Genomic DNA, 23,111 nt, shown 5'->3' with positions numbered 1-23,111 from the left:
CGGTTTAAATAAGAATTTGTTTACCATTTCATTTGTATTAAACACTCAATGGCGTTGAATTACTAACTGCAAATAGACGTGCACTTTGCAAATACAGTTGCATTCTGCAAAGGAACTTTTTCCACAGGCCATTTAATGAGGGGGATCTCTGCTGACTTCCATTAGCCAATAATGTGCAGGCAAAAATGCATTTTTTTTCTCCTCGTTGACCTTCAAAATTTAGGGGTGCCATACTGTGGCTAGTGAGAGTAGAAAATTATTTTGGCATCATTGGTTGGTAAGAGTAAAATATGCCCCATGAGTAAACAACTACCTAGCACCTGTGTTGAGTGAGAGAAGAAATAATGCCCCATTGTTGTATTCAGTGGGAGGAATGGTGCCCCATTGATGGCATCTGACCATTAATGTCAGTGGGAAAACGGTGAACCATTGTTGGTGTAGGAGAGAGGAATAGTTCCCCAAGAGCCGATGAAAGACAAACAAAGGGATTCATTCGACACGTAGGCCACAATTTGGGGAGCACCGTTATAAAGGATAAAGGGAAATAAAACATAACTTTGTTTATGTGACATGAAGAATAAATGTAAATATTTATACGTAAATTGTCACAGAAGTCTTTCACATATGTAACAGAATTACACAAAATAATTTGCGTAATTGTATAATGCCTTTGCAATCTTTGGTGGAGGTTTTAGATACAGGCGGTGCATAGGACTCATACCTCATATAAATACATTCATTAAAAAGTGAATAAAGAGACAATGAAAAGAATAGTATAAATATGAATTATGAAGAGACAGTAAAAATAATAGTATTACATTTTATTATTTTGCCAAAGTTTCATATGTTTTTGAAAGTGGCCAGCGAGAAAAATGCAGGAACAAAGATTGTCTCTGGACAGACGCACTCTGAGCAAATTGCAGCCTTTTATTAAAAGAAGGACAGCACTACAAGTGACAGCAAAATAAAACCTGACTGCTGACGCGTTTCGCACTGAAACTAGTGCTTAGTCAATAGCGAGAACAATGGTAGCTGTAATAGCTAAATATATCCCAATGCCTAACAAATGATCGCTTAAAGGCTCAGTTCAGGTTAAAGAAAAAAATAATAAATGCACATATTTTTGCAGGAAAAAAAAGTGCATTTATTATTATTTTTTCTGATGAGCCTGCATGATCAATGCTCCTGCAGACACTGCCTCCAGCTTGCCTGCCTGTCCCTCCAAACGGGCAGACAGTTACAAAGCTGGAGGAAGTGTCAATGAACTACAATGGCACACTCAGTAGCACCCTTGCAGTTCATTGAGAGCTACAAGCCATCCGCCAAAGTGGCAGAGCTGACTTGTAGTTCATTTAATTGCTATAAATGAATGACACGGCTGTGTGAGCGGTTTTTGAAAAGTGATAGCAGGTGCAGGCAGTTGCTTCTCCGCCCACTGTCACAGGTGGGGGGTCGGGGGGTGCAGACCTGGAGCATGCTACACATTACACCCTAAATATGATTGTGATGTGTAACGTTCCAAAAGGTGAACATATAATTAAAAAGCTCAATATTGGTTGCCGAAATTCCCATGCATTCCTACAAAAAAAAAATCTCTGATCTATTCAATACAATGCGGATTGGATTAAATATAATTTGGGTTCAAACTTGTGGCCCTATCGATGTTGTAAAGGTAAAAAAAAAATCCCTAAAGAGCTTCCTTTACCTTAGTGCAGTCCTCCTTCACTTACCTCATCCTTCCATTTTTCTTTTAAATGTCCTTATTTCTTCTGAGAAATCCTCATTTCCTGTTCTTCTGTCTGTAACTCCACACAGTAATGCAAGGCGGTGTGGAGAAAGCCTCTTGAGGGGGGAGGGAGCGAGCAGGAGTGTCAGGAAGCCCACTAACATACAGCTCCTTTCTCTATCTGCAAAGTAGAGAGTGTCCTGACTTGCCTGCTTGCCCCCTCCCCCCTCAAGAGGCTTTCTCCACACCAGGGAGAAAGCCTTGCATTACTGTGTGGAGTTACAGACAGAAGAACAGGAAGTGAGGATTTCTCAGAAGAAATAAGGACATTTAAAAGCAAAATGGAAGGATGAGGTAAGTGAGGACTACACTAAGGTAAAGGAAGCTATTTAGGGGAAAAAAATTACCTTTACAACCCACTTTAAGAAAGGTTGTCACACAACAATAACAGCAAAATTGCACCGCGTTTGGAGTGTCATAAGAAATTAATGCCATCCAAAAGCTTGTCTTATGTTTTACCATGATTAGGAGCTATGGGCAGAATCACGTTCATTTTGCCGGCGATCCCAAATCACCAAATGTGAATGGGGCTTCAAAAAAATCTAGTTTTCATAATATGTATAAAATATGTAGAAGATCTTGAAAAAGACCCACAAAAATAGTTTCACGGATATTCCTTAGCTATAATAGAAATTCTGGAGCTACCGAAATTCTCTCACTTTGGGACACTGGGCAGGTGCAATATGAAGAAAACATCTGTACATTGCTGTATAAACCATACAGCTGGTTCTTGAACATAGGCTGTGCAGCTGCCACAACCGATTGCCTTCCAAGATGTAGCAGATAGCTAAGACATGATGACTTTTTTAACTTGAAATAAAATAATAGAGCAGCTTTCACAGTAAATAAGATTAATTGCTATGGTTGTCAAATGCTGTGTGGTTGACCTTTTTTTGCTTGTTGTTATTTTCTTTAATTTTAAGCATATACTGTTCATTTATTATCTTTTCTTCCTATATAGTCTGGAGATATTGAAATTACAAACTTTAAAACCAAGGACAAATGCCAAATGAAATTCACCCCATACAGCTACTTCTCAAGGGACATTGCAAGAAAGGTATTGCAACGGAATATATTCTGTGAGAATCATGTACAGTATACATTTTGTGGAATTTAAGTATCTTAACCACTTAAAAGACTCGGCTTGTTTCTGACACTTCTCACATACATGTAAAAATCTGCATTTTTGCTAGTAAACTACTTAGAACTCCAACAAATTATATATTTTTTTTAAAGCAGAGGCTCTACTAGAGAACAAAATGGTGGGTGCTACAATTAATTTTTTTATGTCACGTATTTGCACAGCAGTTTTAAAAATTTTGGGGAAAAAATACACAAAAACACAATATAATAACCAGTTGTTTAGTAAAATATAAAAGATGATGTTACACCAAGTAAAGAGATACCAAACATGTCATGCTTTAAAATTACGCACGCCCAGGGAATGGTGACAAACGGCCTAAATTATATTATCCATAGACTACGCTTGAAAAACCTTTACAGGTTACCACTTTAGATATACAGAGGAGGTCTGGTGCTAGAATATTTGCTCTCAATCTGACATTCTCAGTGATACCTCACATGTGTAGTGCAATCGCACCAGATATCCCCATACAATCGTAGATTTCTACCTATAACAAGGTGACCTGATTGACACAGCTGAGGTAACACATATTTGAATTCCTATTATCTTAAACCTAATACACAGAGAGTATGGGGCTTTTTATCCCTTTCTGTTATATAGGCTGTGCTCCAAGTACAGCCAGAAAACTGACCACACTGGGAGCGATGCACTTCTATGCCTAGCGTGGTTAGTATGAAATTGGAAAACAGGGGACTGATAGGATTACCAGGTATTTCACACAAGCAAGCAATACAAAGAGAACAGGATACTTTTTAACACAAGAACATGGTACAAAATACACATATCAGGAACATGAAATGTTAGGGTAACATACACTTTAATGCCCCCTCCGCAGCAGAACATACCTTTCCTTGGCTTCCTGCATCTCAGTGTAACTGCTTGGCATCAAGAAAGCAAGAGATGACACAGGGCCAACCACCAGTGCAGTCACATGGCAGGAAGGATGGCATGCTCCTGCTCACCAGATGTCCTGTATTTGTACATGTACCATGGTCTAAGTACCATGTATTTTCTGAATGAAGCCTACAGCGATTAATGTAAATGTACTGCTGTAGAGGGGGCACTAAAGCGAACCTATTGCTTTGTGGTCTGCATGGCCCAGCACAGGTTTGTTTTAAGCTTAGTTGCAGTAGGTATTTAGGCCCATTCAAGCTAATGAAAGAAAATAGTTTTGCCCAAAACACTCTTTATGAAACCCAGTACATATACAGTATGCTACTTATTAGCTAGAGCTGCTTTAAAGATCAGAACAGTTAACCACTTGCCGACCAGCGCACGCACTTTTACTGTGGCAGAATGGCACAGACAGGCAAATGGGCGTACAGGTACGTCCCTTTAAATTTGCCACTGCGTGGGCGCGTGTGCCCCTGTCGGGAGCACCGTGACTGTGCCCGGGGGACCCGCGGACTTGATGTCCGCTGGTGACCCGCGATCGTGTCACAGAGCTGCAGAATGGGGGATGCCTGTGTAAACAAGGCATCTCCCTGTTCTGCCTTGTGACAGGACACTGATCGTCTGCTTCCTGTCATCGGGAGCAGTGAGCAACGTCGTGTCACATTAAGCCACGCCCCCACACCGTTAGAATCACTCCCTAGGACACACAACTCCTTCCTTGCCCCCCTAGTGCTTAACCCCTTCCCTGACCGTCACATTTATACAGTAATCAGTGCATTTTTATAGCACTGTGCGCTGTATAAATGTGAATGGTCCCAAAATAGTGTCAAAGTATTAGATTGTAAGCTCTTTTGAGCAGAGCTCTCTTAATCCTCTTGTATTTTATTGTATTATAACTGTATTGTCTCCATTGTTTTTGTAAAGCGCTGCGTAAACTGTTGGCGCTATATAAATTTTGTATTATAATAATAATTATAAAAGTGTCCGATGTGTCTGCCATAATGTCGCAGTCACAATGAAAATCGCTGATTGCCACCATTACTAGTAAAAAAAAAAAAATTATTAATAAAAATGGCATAAAACTATGCCCTATCTTGTAGACGCTATAACTTTTGCGCAAACCAATAAATAAATGCTTATTGCGATTTTTTTATTTTAACCAAAAATATGTAGAACAATACATATCAGCCTAACCTGAGGAAAAAAAATGTTTTATATATTGTTTTGGGATATTTATTATAGCAAAATGTAAAAAATATAGCTTTTTTTCAAAAGTGTCGCTCAATTTTTGTTTATAGCACAAAAAATAAAAACTGCAGAGGTGATCAAATACCACCAAAAAAAACCTCTATTTGTGGGAAAAAAAAGACTTGTTTGGGAGCCACGTCGCAAGGCCGCGCAATTGTCAGTTAAAGCGACGCAGAATTTTCTTTTAGGGGCCCTGTGGCTCTAAAACATATCTAAAGAAATAAAGGAAAAAGGACCTATATATAGCCACTGCTTCTGCTCAGCATGTAGAACAGTGAAGGTTTAAATTGTTCCAGCTCATTGTTCCTTCTTTTCTTTTTAGCTATTAGCTATGCTGTCAGTCATGGTGATGCAATGGAAGAATGGCAAGCACTCACTTGCAGGGATCTCACCCTGAATAAGCATCAATTCAAAGGGATTTTTTAAAGATCTGGTTACCTGTATAATAGCAGTTCTCCTGCAGTAGGACATGAAAAAACATTCTAAATCGGTTATTTTGACAAATCTAAACATTAGAGATTTTTAAAAAAAAAGTAATTTACCCCAGATTTTCGTTTTTAACCACTTGCTTACTGGGCACTTACACCCCCCTCCTGCCCAGACCAATTTTCAGCTTTCAGTGCTGTCGCACTTTGAATGACAAGTGCGCGGTCATACAATGCTGTACCCAAATTAAACTTTTATAATTTTTTCCCCACAAATAGTTTTATTTTGGTGGTATTTGATCACCTCTGCGGTTTTTCTTTTTTGTTAAAAATAAATAAAAAGACAGATTTTTTTTAAATTATATTATTTTATATTTTGTTATAAAATTTAGCAAACTGGTAATTTTTCCCCTTCATTGATGTACGCTGATGAGGCTGCACTGATGGGCTGCACTGATGGGCACCGATAAGGTGGCACTGGTGGGCACTGATAGGCAGCACTGGTGGGCACTGATAGGCAGCACTGGTGGGCACTGATAGGCAGCACTGAAGGGCATAGATAGATGGCACTGGTGGGCACTGAGAAGTGGCACTAATAGGAGGCACTGATAGGTGGCAGTGATGGGCACTGATAGGTGGCAGTGATGGGCACTGATGAGTGGCAATAATGGGCACTGATCGGTTACACTGACAGGCAGCATTACTAGGTGGCACTGATTGGCATCACAGGTGGGCATTGATAGGTGGCACTGCGGGCATTGATAGGTGGCACTGCGGGCATTGATGGGTGGCACTGTGGGCATTGATGGGTGGCACTGCGAGCATTGATGGGTGGCACTGTGGGCACTGGCAGGCGGTTTTTATGGGCACTGATGAGGCTGATGTGCCTACTTCCTCTTCGGGACCGATGTCCCTTGTAAACAAGCCGGTGATCGGCTTTTTTGTCTCCTCACGCTGTCAACGTGAGGATAAAAAAAAACGATTACCGATCCTTTGTTTACATCACGTGATCAGCTGTCATTGGCTGACAGCTGATCACAGGGTAAGGGGCCAGGACCGGCTCCTTACACGGATCCGTGATCCACCGAGTCTCAGTAACTCAGTAATCACAGCGCGCGCCGCGCGCACCCTGCATTGGGGCACACGTTGCGTGTGCAGGGGGGCGTCTATTGACATCCTCCCGGATTTTCAGGCCCACGCTGTAGCCGTCATTTGACTATAGCGTGGGCCTCTAGTGGTTAAGACATAACTGCGCCTAAAACAGAGTACATCTTTTGTTTTTTATTAAACAGCAGAGGAAGACTGCTATATGATTTCTCTGATTAGCTACAACTACATTTATTATAGTTTTACATGTCAGAACTGCCATTAGCTGCAATTATCCGTTTAGCAACCATATTCATGTATAACTAAGTTAACCACAGTAAGTAAGAGCTCATTTTTATAAAAGGGTTGATTGTTTATATTGTTTTAAACAAATTCAATAAAAAGTAGAAAGTACTTACACATGTACAAATGGTTAAGGACTGCTGTTTTAGTAGGTTTATCGTAAGAAATATTTAAATTGAATTTAAAAGAGTGTGGACTTAAAAAATAAAATAAACAAACATTTATACTCACCTAGGTGAATGCAGCATTCATCTGATGCTGCATCTGTCCTCCGCTGGCCCTGCAGTGAGAACTGAGTGATCAAACACCGCTGATCGCTTGCTTCTCCCCCACCGTTCTGAGCAGAGAGTAGGGCTGTCAGTCACCAGCTCTGTGCTCTGCCCCTCTAGTGCTCACTGGAGTGCTCGGCTGTGGAGGGGGCAGCAGGGGCTGGCTTAGGCTCTCAGCGGATCAGTGAGAGGCTGAGTCAGGTGCAGATCCAGTCATCTGGGTGGATCCCGACTGTAAAGTTGGGATCTTTCCCAAGCCTGGACTGGCTGAATGACATCAACCAACAGAGGACTTTTGCCCGCTGTCGACTGAAAACGGGTCATAGGAGAACGAACTACACTCCTGTAGCCAACAGGAGAAGTAAAGCCAAAATAGCTTTGGTTATACCTCACCTTTAAAACATTTTAGACTAATGTGTTAAGCTAATAGTTCTTATTTAGTCAAAGAGGCATACTTATTCTGCAGAAGTTGACATGGGCAATTATTACCTTTGGTCACGAAAGTGTTTCAGAACAGCTATGTAGGTGTAGTGAAATGACATCAAGCAGACTGATCAAGCACTGTGCAGTGAACCCCGGCAGGCCTGAATACAGTTGCCCCATGCTGGTTGCTGCCTTGTAGAATAAAACATGTACATACATTTCTCAGCAGTGTTCCTGTTTGCTTACTGTTAAAAGTGTGTGTTTTGCAGAACACGACTTCTTGTAGACAGGGGAGGCCTGGCATTTAACAAGAGCTTTCCTTCTGAATATATTGCTAAGGTTATAGTGTAACTGGATCAAGGAATTCATTTGTGAATTTAATAAATCCAACAAATGCCTGCCAATTGCTTTTGCTTTGTTCTGTTGCTTTTTTTAAGCTAAAGAATTTTTGTTTGGTCAGCAGAAATCAATATTATTATTATACAGGATTTATATCGCGCCAACAATTTGCGCAGAGCTTTACAACCTGAGGGCAAACAGTACAGTTACAATATAAGTCAATACAGGAGGAATCAGAGGGCCCTGCTCCCTAAGCAATAGGATTCTGTCACACCAAGGTTTGTGATTACAGCACAATGCGTGTCAACACATGCATCAATATTGTATTCCTTGAGTGACAGAGGCCTATAAGTCTATATAGTGACATTTCTGAGATATTGACTACATAGAATGCCTTATAATCCCTAAAAAGCAATGTTATTACAAAACACTCAGAACAACAAAGATGTGTGAATATTGGAGGGATCAGGACACTCTTCTCTGAGATACAGTGCCAGCTGCGACAAATATATCTAAGGTAGGATCATGTGTGACCTTAAAGGAGTTGTAAAGGAAATTTTTTTTTTTTGCTGAAATGAAAAAACACTGGCATTGTGTCGGTAGGATGGCGCGACTTTGTGTGATGTCAAAAAATGTTTTAAAGGGTGAACCTCCGCTTTAAACATAGATAAAAATCAATCATATAATGTACCTACAGTTTTAGTTTAGTTTTTGCATGCTGTTTCCTGCTTCTGTGATGTACAGAGACACAGAGCCAATACAGGGCAGTGATGGTTTGTAAAATGAAACTGATTGGTGTTGAGGGGTTTTAGACACACAGTAATCACACCTCCTTGATTAGTGACCACAGAGAGAAAGCTCCCAGTACTGTGGTCATCAGGAAACAGACAACCAGGAAGTGTCCAGAACAGAGAGAAATTACAGCAACTTGAGAGCAAAAACGAACAATGAGGATATGAAAACAGCACTGCATTAAGGTAAAGGAAGCTGTTAAGATAAAAAAAAAATTCCTTTACAACCCCTTTAACTGTCTAAAGGCTGGAAAAAGCTGATATTTACAATGCTTTTCAGGCCCAAGACTGTTCAAATGCAACCAGGTTTATCTGCCACTGAGCACAGAATGAACATACAGTTGTTGTTTATATGTAACCTCCCTTTTAACTAGCGTTTTGCAGCAGCTGGAAGAAATGCTGTGTATAAAAGCTTGGAATATAATGGACCAGTGTTATCCTACAGTCACTTCTTAAAAAAAAAAGAATTAAAAAATGCCTCCAAATAAAGCAACGTTCACTCATAGAGCTTGATGTCCTGTACTAATGACATTTTCTGTATGCAAGTTGTCAAGTTATGAGGCATTCTGTACAGGGGTCAAGTCCTGGGGAAAAAAGTGTGGGAACTCCCACCCAAGATCCACTCCCCCACCAAAAATAAATAAATGATACGCTCATATGTATAATTACTAAACAGCTGTACCTTAGTAATCCTTTATGTTACTGGCCGCCTCCTGTATATGGATTCATCAGGTAGTGTGCGGGTATTCTGTCACTTCCTCAATGCCGCAATGTCTCCTGGGAGCTTTTGTCATTGTTCCCAGGAGACATTGCGCAGGTCTGCCGCGAGTTATCGCGGGATTTAGAAAGAACTTGCTTAAAGGATTACTAAGGTTCGCCTGCCCCTGACAGTGACTCAAGCTGGGCATCGCCACTTAGTGAAGGATTGGCTCGGGCGGCTCGGCTGCTCTCAGCTGCTCTAGTCCTGCAAAGGGAACTGCGTTCCTGCTGTGAAAAAAGTGCAGGGACTCCGTTCCCATGCGTTCCCGCAGGACTTGAGCCCTGATTCTGTACCTGGACAATAAATTCCTGTGAATAGGGCAAGCTGGTGGGTTCTGGTTGTGTGGTGTCTACCTCCTATATGTTGCCCATCGTTTACTTCCTATATGGCATCTATATCTCTAATGGCATTTATAATCTACTCTCCTATATGCCGTGCATCGTCTACTTCCTATATGGCATGCAATTATATACGTACAGTGGTAATATTTGTGGATCAGTGATAACCCAGTATCAGGCAAGGCTAGTGAATGGATGTGTTCCCTCCTGCATCTATGTGCTACACCCAGTCATCTTTTACTCTTTATTTACTGGGCTGGTACATTGACAATAATAATTAATCTGACTTTTCTGATCTCTTTTAGGTCACTGGGGTTGTGACTGATACAAATGGAAAAGCACATTATGTCCTGTCAGGAACATGGGATGAAAAGATGGAATGTTCAAAGATTGTGCAGAGCAGTCAAGGCAATGGAAGTGGAGAAGGCAAGCAGAAAACCGTCTACCAAACCCTTCCGCCAAAGCTACTGTGGAAGAAATACCCTCTACCGTAAGTCTTCGCAGCGTAGACTGTCAGTTCAGATTACATTCTTTCTTACACTTGGCTTCCAATGAAGTATATAAGTGAGCACTATAGGTATGTTCATTTATGCAGTGCAAAACACAGTGAACTATAGCAACAGATACTTGACTGCTGAGAAGCATATGCTCATACAACCAATTAAAAGACCAATACGTTGCCCAAAAATGACACAGAGGCTGATTAAAGGGGTTGTAAAGGAAAATGTTTTTTCACCTTAATGCATCCTATGCATTAAGGTGAAAAAACATCTGATGGTACTGGCCCCCTCGAGCCCCCGTTTTACTTACCTGACCATTCAAAATTCCCGGGCGCGTCCATGTGATGTTCTCGGGTTCCCAGCCTGGCCGTTGATTGGCTAGGCTGGGCGGATTGATAGCAGCGCAGCCATTGGCTGGTGCTGCTGTCAATCACAGCGGATGACGCGGCGCACTGGGGGCGGGGCAGAGTGATACAGTCGGCGGCTATGGCCGCTGCTGTATCACTGGAACGCGCACGCAAAAGCTTTCCACCATGCGAGCTCGCTCGCATGAAGGTAGAAAGCTTTTGCGAGGAGGAGCCGAGACTGCCGCCGAGGGACCCCAGAAGACCAGGATCGGGGCCACTCCGTGCAAAACGAGCTGCACAGTGGAGGTAAGTATAACATATTTGTTATTTTAAAAAAACTAAAAATTTTGACTTTAGTGTTTCTTTAAGTTGGAAAGGGCAAGGCCACAGCTTTATTGAACTTTTCCAAATTGCTGTCTGCCAATCATGACATGTTGGGTACTTTTTGCACGAAAAATCATGACCACAGCATTTAAACGCCCCCATCCGCTGCCATTTGTAACTTAAAGGGATTGTAAAGGTTTGTTTTTTATTTTCTAAATAGGTTCCTTTAAGCTAGTGCATTGTTGGTTCACTTACCTTTTCCTTCGATTTCCCTTCTAAATGTTTTTTCTTTGTCTGAATTTCTCACTTCCTGTTTCTCCTCAGTAAGCTGTTCTGGCTGACTAACCACCGCTCGGATGATGGTGGCAAGTTTACTGAGGAGAAATGGGAAGTGAGAAATTCAGACAAAAAAAAAACATTTAGAAGAAGGGAAATCGAAGGAAAAGTGAACCAACAATGCACTAGCTTAAAGGAACCTATTTAGAAAATAAAAAACAAACCTTTACAACCCCTTTAAGGAGGGAGCGTTTTAAGGGTGCATTTTTACTGCCCCTCAACCACACATCTAAATTTAGCCTAAGAGGGAAGATGTTCAAACTTATTTGGTAACAAGTTGAGATTTCAAAAGACTTCAGTTTCTTCACCTTAACCTTTGAAATTATATTTATACCTGCTTTGTTGGGACAGGGGATGAAGTAAGAATGGTTAATATCCCTTTAAGCTGCCTTTGAAGCTCTTAATTTTGTATTAGGGCAAAATACACGCGATAAGAAGACCAATCAGCCATAACATGCCCACTGACAGGTAAAGTGAATAACATTGATTATCTTGTGACAATGGCACATACAAGTGGGTTGGATATATTAGGCAGCACGTGAACATGTCATCCCTCAAGTTGATATGTTTAAAGCAGAAACAATGGGAAATTGTGAGCATTTGAGAAACTTTGACAAGGGCCAAATTGTACAGGCTAGAAGACTGGGTCAGAGCAACTACAAAACTGCAGCTCTTGTGGGATGTTCCTAGTCTGCAGTGGCCAGGACCTACCAAAAGTGGCCCAAGGAAGGAAAACTGACAGCAGGATCATGGACTTAAGCCAAGGCTTATTGGACCATGTAGTTCGATCCAATGGAAAAGCTACTGTAACTCTGAAAAAGTTAAAGGGGAGCTCCAGTCCCCTCACAAAAAATGTTTTAAGTCAGCAGCTACAAATACTGCTACATTTAAGGACACTTACCTGTCTAGGGATCTAGAATGTCCTCACCCAAGCCAATTCATCGTAGGTAAGGGAAACTGGCAGTAAAGCCTTCCGGCTTCACAGCTGATTTCCTACTGCACATGCACTAGCCACGCTGTGCTTTGTGAATGGTTTCACAGTCTTCTAGGACCTGTGATATGTCCCAGAAGACTGCGGGGAAAAGGCAGGGGGGCTAAGCTTCTGCACAGATCACAGCAGCGATCTGAAGCAGGTAACTGTCAAAAACAGGTACCCCCCCCCCAAAAAAAAAATGCCAGATGTGGTAGTGGGGAAGGGGGTGCAAACAAGTGGAGCTTCCCTTTTTGGGTGAAGTTCAGCTTTAATGTTGGTTCTGATAGAAAGGTAAGGTTGATTCGCTAAAATGGGAGTGAAAAATCTGGTGCAGCTTTGCATAGAAACCAATCAGCTTCCAGGTATTACTGCCAAAGCTGATTGGCTACAATGCACAGCTGCACCAGATTCTGAGTGCTCCAGTTTTAGTAAATAAACCCCATAGTGCATTGAAGTTAGTTGTGTATGGAGATGCGTAGCTGCAAACCAGTCAGAGGGCCTGTGATGCAGTGGCGTATCTAGGGTATGGCAGCTATGGCAAGTGCCATGGGCGCCATATGGAGGGGGCGCTGTTGATTGGCTGGGCAGCAAGACACTTACCAGGGTCTGAGGGTATCTTCTTCCCTCCTCCCGAGCATAAGTAGGATCTCCTTTCAGCACCTTTGCTAATGGACAATGGCAGTGCTATTCCTGCTGCGTTCAGCCACAGTCCTCCCCTGTTCTCCCAGGCTCTCCCATTCCATCTGGTCGCGCACAAAGGAGGAAAATCAGTTTCTCCCTCTCCTCTGTGAAAACTGAGGCCTTAAGTGATGAAGATTTCATTACTTCCAGTATTGGTTCTGCATTTACCTGGCCTTGGAGGGCAGAGAAGGGATCAGGGGTTTAATAAACCCCAGATTTCTCCATAAAGAGGATATGTCACTACCCAAGGTATCACAAGGGATGATAAATATCACTAGTTTTGTTAGCTGTTTTTTTTTGTTAAGTTTATCTAAAAGATGGGTTTCAAATGTTTCGACAGGGGCGCAGTTTTAGTGCTTGCCATAGGCGCTATTTTCACTAGATACGCCTCTGCTGTGTCTACAGCCAAAAGCACCTACAATGGGCACTGGAGCATCAGGACTGCACTAATCCAACAAGGTGGCCTGGTCTGATGAATCACATTTTCTCATACATCATGTGGAATGCCAGGTGCATGTGCATTGCTTATGTGGGGAAGAGATGGCACCAGGATGTTATAACGGCAAGGTAGCGAGGGCAGTGATCTGCTACTGGCAGTTCGGTGCCTGGTACCACAGCATACATTCAGAAGGGTAGTGGAGTCTATGCCTCACCTGGTCAGCGCTGTTTTGACAGCAAAAGGGGGACCTACTCAATATTAAGTGGGTGGTCATAATGTTATAGCTGATCAATGAATATTTAGGTGACGTCTCGAAGTTCTGCTAGCTCCTTCAATAAGAAGCCTACATTTTTTGCTGTACCTATTTAGTTCTTAGACATAATTTTACTGCATTACTCTATGCATATATCAATAAATCAATGGGGTGCATATAAAAAAACACATATGCATGTGATGTTGCAGCTAGTTTTAATTGACTGCAGTGGCTTTTAATGGCAAAATACACCATCATATCTTGAGTGCAGACATCTAGCAAAGTGACCCAGAAAAAGCATGAAACACATGAAGTCATAACCCCTGATCTGCATACTTGTCCTAGGTAAGTGACTCCAAGTATTGAAGTCTTTGGATCAGCAGGGCAGGAAGGCAGTTAGCATTTTGAGAATGAAAGGTCAACAATGGCAACCTGTATCTTTTCCTGAATATAGGTTTTTCCTAATAAAGGTCATCCCGTTTATAATGCTAATATACAGTATATAGGTTCTATCTTGTCTTGTTTTTATGTATTTGAAGAGACTATAAAAGGCAATGTTCTGCATTCATTGTACATTGTGATAAGCCAGCTTCCCTCCAATGCTGCATGCACACGCATTTCATTAACCTTTTCTGACAGACTATTTTTCATGAAACCACTTTAATGGCAGGTATTTAAAATGAGGGCAACAATGAGGTCTAACAAAGGAGAGAGACAGTGCTAATGTAAGAAATTAGAGTCTTCCATTTTATATGCTGCAGTAGGAACCGACAATACAATTAGAATTTTAGGCCAGGTTCAAACTAGTGCGCTGTGTTTTGGCCACAGCACGGGTGTGTGCACGGTTTACATGTGTTTTTAGCCACAGTCTCTTTGGCTTTTATTAGGTTGTGCATTTTTGCCACATTTTCTGAAGGCATAGCAAAGACGCAAAGATGAAATAGAAGTCAGTGGGACCACGTAAACCGTGCATACACCCGTACTGCTGCAAAAATGCAGCGCACCAGTGTGGACCCAGCCTTGCTCTAGAATGGGCCAAATATGTCAGGATATTTATTATAGTAGCAATTATTGTAATAAAAAATATCTGTAATGAAAATTATGTAGCATATTAAAAAGAATCGCATAGGGAAGCCCTTTCACTTGAATAAGCTGCCCTACATGTGACGAATGTGCCAAAACAGCTCCCGTACATTTACTGGCGGTGAGCTTTGTGCGTTTTGGCACACGTCTGCTAGCTCTACGTACGTCTGCTAGCTGTAGTTAGGATGCAATTTAGAATTAACCACTTTGCGCCGACACTTCTTGGGCCTTTAAGAGGTTTATGATGCCGGGAGGTGGGGCTTAAGCTCATGTGACCCTCATGATTTTCTGCTTGTGATCAGGAGCTTTCAGTTAGGCGCCGGTAACAGCTCTCGTGACAGCAATTCACACAAATTTGGGGCCTCTCTGTGCCAAGGACCAGGCGCAAAGAGCCCGCATATTTGCGTGTGGCTGGCGCCAAGAGGTTAATGGCACCGCAAAGCACAATGTACATTTTTCCAGTTTGTTGCCTGTGTAATGGATCTCGGATGCCCCGGCTGTAATACCCTCACTGTGCCTGCGGGACCCGCGGACTCCATGTTCTCCGGTGTCCCGCGATCGGGTCACAGGGCTGCAGAACAGGGAGAGGCAAGTGTAAACATGCATCTCCCCATTCTGCCTAGTGACACTATCACTGATCATCTGTTCCCTGTCATCGGGAACATTGATCAGTGACGTGTCACGGCAAGCCATGCCCCCTAACAGTTAGAAGCACTCCCTAGGTCACACTTAACCCCTTCAGCGCCCCCTACAGGTTAACCCCTTCACTGCCAGTGTCATTTTTACAGTAATTAGTGCATTTTTATAGCACCGATCGCTGTAAAAATGACAATGGTCCCAAAAATGTGAAAGTAGTATCAGAGGGTATACAACCGCTTTAACCCCTTGTGTTGTGCTTTAACCCCTAGCATTGTCCCCTAGTGTTAACCCCTTCCCTGCCAGTTACATTTACACAGTAATCAATGCATTTTTATAGCACGGATCACTGTATAAATGTGAATGGTCCCAAAATAGTGTAAAAAATGTCCGATGTGTACGCCGCAATATTACAGTCACGATAAAAATCGCAGTTCGCCGCCATTACTAGTAAAAAAAATAACAATAAAAATGCCATAAAACTATCCCCTATTTTGTAGACGCTATAACTTTTGTTCAAACCAATCAATATACGCTTATTGCAATTATTTTTTTTACCAAAAATATGTAAAAGAAAACATATCGGCCTAAACTGAGGAAAAAAAATGTTGGATATTTATTACAGCAAAAAGTAAAAAATATTGTATTTTTTTCAAAATTGTCGCTCTATTTTTGTTTATAGCGCAAAATAATAAAAACCGCAGAGGTGATCAAATACCACCAAAAGAAAGCTCTATTTGTGGGAAAAAAGGATGTCAAAAAATGCTCTGGTCTTTGGCCAGCGAAATGGTCTGGGGCTTAAGTGGTTAAGTACCATACACTTTTAAACACAGTTAGGGACACTACCCTTAGCCTTGACATAGAGGGGGTAGGGGACAAGGAAGAACCAATGGAAACTTGACACTTGTATATTCAAACATCTACAGTTAAAAAAAAAAAAGGGATTAGGATAAGCAGGCAGCCCCTCCTTACACGTCCCCTGCTGGGATGTGTCTCCACATCCTTTGTCTATGTGCCATGATCCAACACAATTAAACACAGCATCCCGGGGGGGAGAAGTGATGTAGCATTACATTACATTATCTCAATGCCATTTTGTCCCCAAGTCTCTTTCTGTGCCGGGCCATAGTCTTTGGTTAGTAGGCCAGCCCACAGCCCCCTCCAAAACACACAGTGACAGTGGGTTCTGTCACAGCTTGTTTCCAGGAGCATGCATGTGTGAATAGGGCCTCAGGGAGCGGCAAATTGCACTTTCACCTGTGTAGGAAAGAAAATCCTTGCATTGGCCCTGCAGCCCAGAGCAGGGACTGCAGTCCACTTTTAAAGGGTCACTAAAGGAATTTTTTTTTTTAGCTAAATGGCTTCCTTTACCTTACTGCAGTCCTGGTTTCATGTCCTCATTGTTCGTTTTTGCTTTCATGTTGCTGTAAATCCTCTCTGTTCTGGACACTTCCTGGTTGCCCGTTTCCTGATAACCACAGTACTGGGAGATTTCTCACGGTGGTCACTAATCAAGGAGCTGTGTGTAAAACGAAACTGGATTGGTGCTGAGGAGTTTTAGACAAAGTATCACTGCTCTCTATTGGCTGACTGCCCTCTAGTGGCTCTCTGTACATCAGAGAACCAGGAAACAACAGCAAAAACGAAACTACACTGCAGGCACATTATATGATTGTTTTTTTATCTATTTTTAATCATTTTTAAAAGGAATCAGTTAACTATTATGTCTCTATGTCCTGTAAGCAGTCATTTCAGCTAAAAAAATGTTTTCCTTTAGTGACCCTTTAAGGAACTACGTTCATATTGTTAGAGTGACATTTGTTTTATTAATCTAAGTATATTTTATGGGTACAAGTTTTCTTTTATTTTAACACAATTTAGCCACACCCACTGTTCAACGCAGCTCACTACGCAAGTCGCATTACTACTCTCCTTGGGGCACCCAAAGGCAGCGCAGGTCTTTTACTATCCCATAGTGTTCCTATAGTTTCAAGCCTTACCTCGGTGGTGGATTAGGAGGGGCTTTGCCAGGGAAGGAGAAAGGACACGCTTCTTCATTTACTTCTTAGGCCTCATTTCCACTGGCGTTTTTACAGCCACTGTTGTTAGGCTTTTTTACAGCTTAAAAACGCCTGTCCATGTTTATTTTGTAAAAAAAAAAAAAAAAAAAAAAAAAAAATTTTTTTTGTGAGCTGCAGCTTTAAAAATGCCGCAGTCACGTTTTTGAGCGTTTTTGAGCGTTTATGCGCGTTTTTGAGCGCTTTTGAGCGTTTTTTAACGTCTGGCGTTTTTACAGCTCTACTCTGGAGCTTCAGAACGCCCTGGTCCCGCGTTTTTTTTACAGCTCAAAAACGTCTATGCCACTTGCAGCTCAAAAACGCCTATGTGGGAATGAAGCCATAGAATAACATGGACAGGTGTTTTTAAGCTGTAAAAAACGCTCAGAAACGTGGCTGTAAAAAACGCCAGTGGAAATGAAGCCTTATTTCCCAGTGGTGCCCTTTCTAATCCGCTATGGAAGTGAAGCTTGAAATCGCTCAAACCTCACCTACGTGATTGTGTAGGCCTTCTCTTTCAGGTGGGGTTGCCAAAATGTATCTTTGACCAGGGGGAAAAGAATGTCTTTGTGCTAATATTAGGCCTCGTACACACGACCAAGAAACTCGACGGGCGAAACACATCGTTTTGCTCGTCGAGTTCCTTGTGAAGCTGTCGAGAAACTCGACAAGCCAATTTTCTCCATTCCCGTCAAGGAAATAGGGAACTTGCTCTCTTTTTGGCTCGTCGAGTTTCTCAACAGTTTCCTCGACGGAAATGTACACACGACCGATTTCCTCTGCAAAAAAATATCTCCCAGCAAGTTTCTTGCTGGTTTTTGCCGAGAAACTCGGTCGTGTGTACGAGGCCTTACACTATGTTCAGAATGTTCAGAATTAAAAATAAAAAGAAAGGGCAGTGCTTCCCAATCTTCCAGAGCAGTAACTATTCAACAACCCAACCACTCTTCACAATCCAATCTCGCCTCAATAGTGTCTTTAGTTCTCATTAGAAGATATTGTCATGATTGCAGCGCTCTCCCTCTCTACACTGGAACAACAAACAGTGTAAAATATATTATCACACACTGCTTTTTTCGCTATGCAGATGTAATCCATAAACAACTGTTCTCTTAATAGTACAAATTAATATATATTTATACTGTATGTACAGAGTACATACCCATAAGCAAATATATGTGTATGAACTTCCCAATACTAAGGATTCAGCTGACACAGTATATATTGTATATACCTACTTCTGACAGGTACCGCTCCCATTTACGCTCTGCTTGCCTAGGTAAGCAGCGTGGAAGTTGCCTCAGCCGCAATCTCCAGGGACATGTCTCAAGGTGGCTGCAGACTATTCAGAAAGCACAACGTATCACGCACATGCGTAGTGGGGAGCCAGCTGTGAGCCAGTGGGAAGTTGCAGCTGGCTTCCTACACACAAGATGGCAGTCACAGGGACCCATGGCAAGGAACTGTCTTGGGTGATGACCATGCTGATCCCTGAGCTGGTGAGTACCTGTTTATCAAAAATCAGCAGCTACAGTATTTGTAGCTTCTGACTTTTAATTTTGACTGGGCCACTTCTCTAGAATATGCCAGGCAGATATGGGTGTGCTGTATTTCAATTTCCCTTTTCCCCTTATTTTTCTGACTTTCAGAGAGAATGCAGAGAATATGTACTTTTTCTCTGAACTTGCACTGACTCTTAATGAGCCTGATGACTGCACTGCACCTACCGATAGCCGACATAGACCAGACCAGAGGCTAATGGAGAATGGCAAGTGGGACGAGGCAAACGTGGAGAAGCAGCGTCTGGAAGAGAAGCAGAGGGCTGTGCGAAGAAGGCGAGAGGCAGAAGCCGTAGAAGCTTTAGAAGACGGTAAATCACCTACTGTTTTTCATTTATATTATGAAGAGTCGTTCTTAAGAAGCAGACCCTTTTCTCTAGAAGTGTATCTTTTAGACTCTCACATAAGAGTTCTATGACAGAATATTAATATACGGCTTGTGTTTATACAGTTAGGTCTATATACAGTATCTCACGAATGACGAATACACCCCTCACATTTTTGTAAATATTTTATTATATATTTTCATGTGACAACACTGAAGAAATTACACTTTGCGACAATGTAAAGTAGTGAGTGTACAGCTTGTATAACAGTGTAAATTTGCTGTCCCCTCAAAATAACTCAACACCCCTAAGTGAAAATGTCCAAACTGGGTACAAATTAGCCATTTTTCATCCCCTGTGTCATGTGACTCGTTAATGTTACAAGGTCTCAGGTGTGAATGAAGATCAGGGCACCCGCGATTGCTCGTTACAGAACGAGGACCGGGAGCTGTGTGTGTAAACACACAGCTCCCGGTCCTGTCAGGACGATCAGTCATTTCCCTCAGTCAGTCCACCCCCACTACAGTTAGAATACACCCAGGGAACATACTTAACCCCTTCCCCGCCCCCTAGTGTTAACCCCTTCCCTGCCAGTGGCATTTTTATAGTAATCAATGCATTTTTATAGCACCGATCGCTATAAAAATGCCAATGGTCCCAAAAATGTGTCAAAAGTGTCCGCCATAATGTCTCAGTACCGAAAAAAAATCGCTGATCGCCGCCATTACTAGTAAAAAAAAAATATTAATAAAAATGCCATAAAACTATGCCCTATTTTGTAGACGCTACAACTTTTGCGAAAACCAATCAATAAACGCTTATTGCGATTTTTTTTTTTTACGAAAAATATGTCGAAGAATACGTATCGGCCTAAACTGAGAAAAAAATAGTTTTTTTATATATTTTTGAGGATATTTATTACAGCAAAAAGTAAAAAATATTCATTTTTTTTCAAAATTGTTGCTCTATTTTTGTTTATAGCGCAAAAACTAAAAACCACAGAGGTGATCAAATACCACCAAAAGAAAGCTCTATTTGTGGGAAAAAAAAGGATGCCAATTTTGTTTTGGGAGACACGTCGCACGACCACGCAATTGTCACTTAAAGCGACGCAGTGCCGAATCGCTAAAAAGGGGCTCGGTCATTGAGCAGCAATATGGTCCGGGGCTGAAGTGGTTAAGAAATTGCTTTGTGTACCGGTGTAGCTCCACCAGCGAGTCTCTATATGCTTTCCCTGGTGTTCTAGAGCTACCTCTGGTGGAGCAATTTGGAGACCTTAGTGGAAAGCAACGAGGTGATGGGGAGTAGGACTCACTGCGCTCTGAAGGCATGATGTTCTGGTCTCATTATGCCTGCTGGAGTCTCTGTCATCCTGAGCACACTTGGCTGCCGACGCCATCTTGGATTCTCCACCAAGCTGCAATTTTTCCTGGTCCAAGTAGATGGTCTCGATATGCCTCTGTCTGCTTTTGGATGGCCTCTGAGATAGCAGAGTTTTTTCCACCAAAGGTGGTTCTCATGACTTGGCTGGTCCAAAAACTTTTCAGAATGCTTATCCTGGCTTGCTCACATTAACTGTTTACATTGAGTTTGTATCTGCAGACAAGAAAAGAAAACAAGAAAGGTACCTGCTGATATTACCAATTTGATTCAAAGTCTTCTCTGCCAGGAGACATACAGAATATTATGATTTCTGTGCTAGTGGAAAGCACTCTTCTAATCAGTGGAGATGACAAACTATCTGTGCATCAATTCAGCTAAGCCCTTGGCCATCCATGTAAATCAGGAGTAATCTAGTAGGAATATCCATTCTAGCCCTTCAGCTCATCTGGTGTTGGAGTATTGCCTAGCCCAGTTGGAGAACAGTTGTTTTAAGATAGAAATATATGCAGGTTGTCATAAGAACCTCATTGGTTATGTGCAGCATTGTCACAGTTCTTACTAACCAATTTTTATTCAATACAGGTAATGACTATGAAGGATATCAGCCACTGTGGTTTGAGCGGAAGGTCGACTCTTTCACTGGGGAGCTCATATGTGTTTACAAAGGTGGATATTGGGAGAGCAAAGAAAAACAAGACTGGTCCATCTGTCCTGATATTTTCTGACAAAAAAAAAGCTACAAATCTCACCACCTCAAGCTGGGCACACAGAGTGCCTCACAGACCAGAATATGGCAGCGCTCAGGAAAAGATGGCAAAGGCCAACTTCCAATGACAAAAAGTTGAGGGGAAAACCAAAACACAAAGCATCTGAGTGGGAGGGTAAAAAATTGAAAAAATAGTGGTGCCGCGATCAGGAATCCGAAAAACATATTTTCTAAAGATAAAGAATTTTTTGTTTTGCTATAGAATTTCTTTTTGTAGCAAATTATAATAGTTGGGACATCAGCTTATTTATTTTATTGCCTTTTAATTTAAGTTATGCTGTATACACACACATATAAATGTATATATCTATATATATAGTTCTGGCTTTTCAGTAGCGTTTCCCCTCATTCTAGTACAATCCTAGGTTTCGAGGAGAACATGAAATGATGGTACTTTTAGGAATTTTATTTATGTACATTATATTCATATGTATATTCTTGTTAACGATGAATTAAGTGTGCTTTTATTTATGGGCAGTAGAAAATATCAGAAATTCTTTTTGTGTGGGTGGCCATTTGTACAGTTCTTTGTACAAGAAACAATGGTTTGCTGAATTCAGAAATACATGGGGGAAAAAATCACTGTGTAAAAACATCACTTTATTTTTTAACTGATTAGTGCACTTTTATTAATTAATTTCCAAAGATTTGTGTCCATTTCTATTAGCCAGTCCTCTCTGTAAAGCTGTATGTAGCACAGTAGGTGGTCATGTCATGGGACAGCAGTGCTTTGTATACCTGGGCCATTAATAAGGTGGCATTGAAGGGATTCTGCCAGGACATCTGTTTACTGGCACAGTTGAGGCTTCCATTCTGCAATGGATACTGCTGTAACCCAATAGAAGTCATTTTTGTTCTGGGGCAGAGCACACTTGTTCAGCATCACACAAAGTGCCAGCAATGCCCAGTGACTAGAAGTACTTCCATTATTCCACATTGGTGGTACCCTGGGTATTAGCCATCCTGACTGTTCCTTTTAAAAAAAAAGCAAGACATGAAACTGCATGATTTTTGTTAGGAATTATTGCAAAATGTTGTTTTCTCTAGATCTATAGATAAAGATATATATACAGCCCATGCCAGTGACAGGTATCTTTGCAGTGTTAATGCTAATTGTATTGTTTGAGAAGCAAAGGAAGTGTGTGTGTGTGTGTGGGGGGGGGGGGGGGGGGGGGGTCACGTATACAGTTTAAGTCCAAGAGAATCTGCATCCAGATATTTAATCTTTACTGCGTTAGGCCCCTTCCACAAGAGAGGTCCAATCGGTTCCGCCTGTCCGTTTTTCAAGTGGACCCAATCAGACCCTCCATTCTCCTCTATGGAGCGGCAGATGTAAATGAACTTATGTCCAGTTACAGCCACCTACCTCCAATCCAATCCAATTCAATCTGCAAAAACAGACAGAGGAGGATCTGTTCCCTCTGTCTGACCGGATTGGAGTGTAGTTGGGTGTAATTAGACAGCCGGTCCCTTTACATCTGACTGTCAATGGAAAAAAGTGGGCTATGTCCACTCTGCATAAGTGGAGCGGGCACAGACCTGTCATCCGCTTGCTCAGCTCTGATCTGATCCATGATCCATGTGAAAGGGGCCTAACTGTACTTTTAAAACAGATTAGACATGTTAAATTATCCTAGGATAG

The 23,111-nt window shown here is 41.8% G+C and overlaps 1 protein-coding gene across 1 annotated transcript in view; it reads left to right on the top strand.

Moving 5' to 3' along the window:
* The window catches only part of OSBP2 (oxysterol binding protein 2), a 350,477-nt gene extending 328,436 nt beyond the window's left edge, over positions 1 to 22,041 (top strand). Inside the window, exons 11-14 of the mRNA XM_040345226.1 lie at positions 2,748 to 2,843; positions 10,112 to 10,296; positions 19,085 to 19,305; positions 21,286 to 22,041. Of these exons, the coding sequence (XP_040201160.1) occupies positions 2,748 to 2,843; positions 10,112 to 10,296; positions 19,085 to 19,305; positions 21,286 to 21,428 (645 nt within the window). The 3' untranslated portion in view covers positions 21,429 to 22,041. The remainder of the gene's footprint in view (positions 1 to 2,747; positions 2,844 to 10,111; positions 10,297 to 19,084; positions 19,306 to 21,285) is intronic.
* Positions 22,042 to 23,111: the final 1,070 nt, after the last annotated feature.

The sequence above is a fragment of the Rana temporaria genome, chromosome 1, assembly GCF_905171775.1.
Source record: "Rana temporaria chromosome 1, aRanTem1.1, whole genome shotgun sequence".
NCBI lineage: Eukaryota > Metazoa > Chordata > Amphibia > Anura > Ranidae > Rana > Rana temporaria.
The sequence above is the reverse complement of the archived record's forward strand: the minus strand, read 5'-3'. Positions and strand labels throughout refer to the sequence as shown.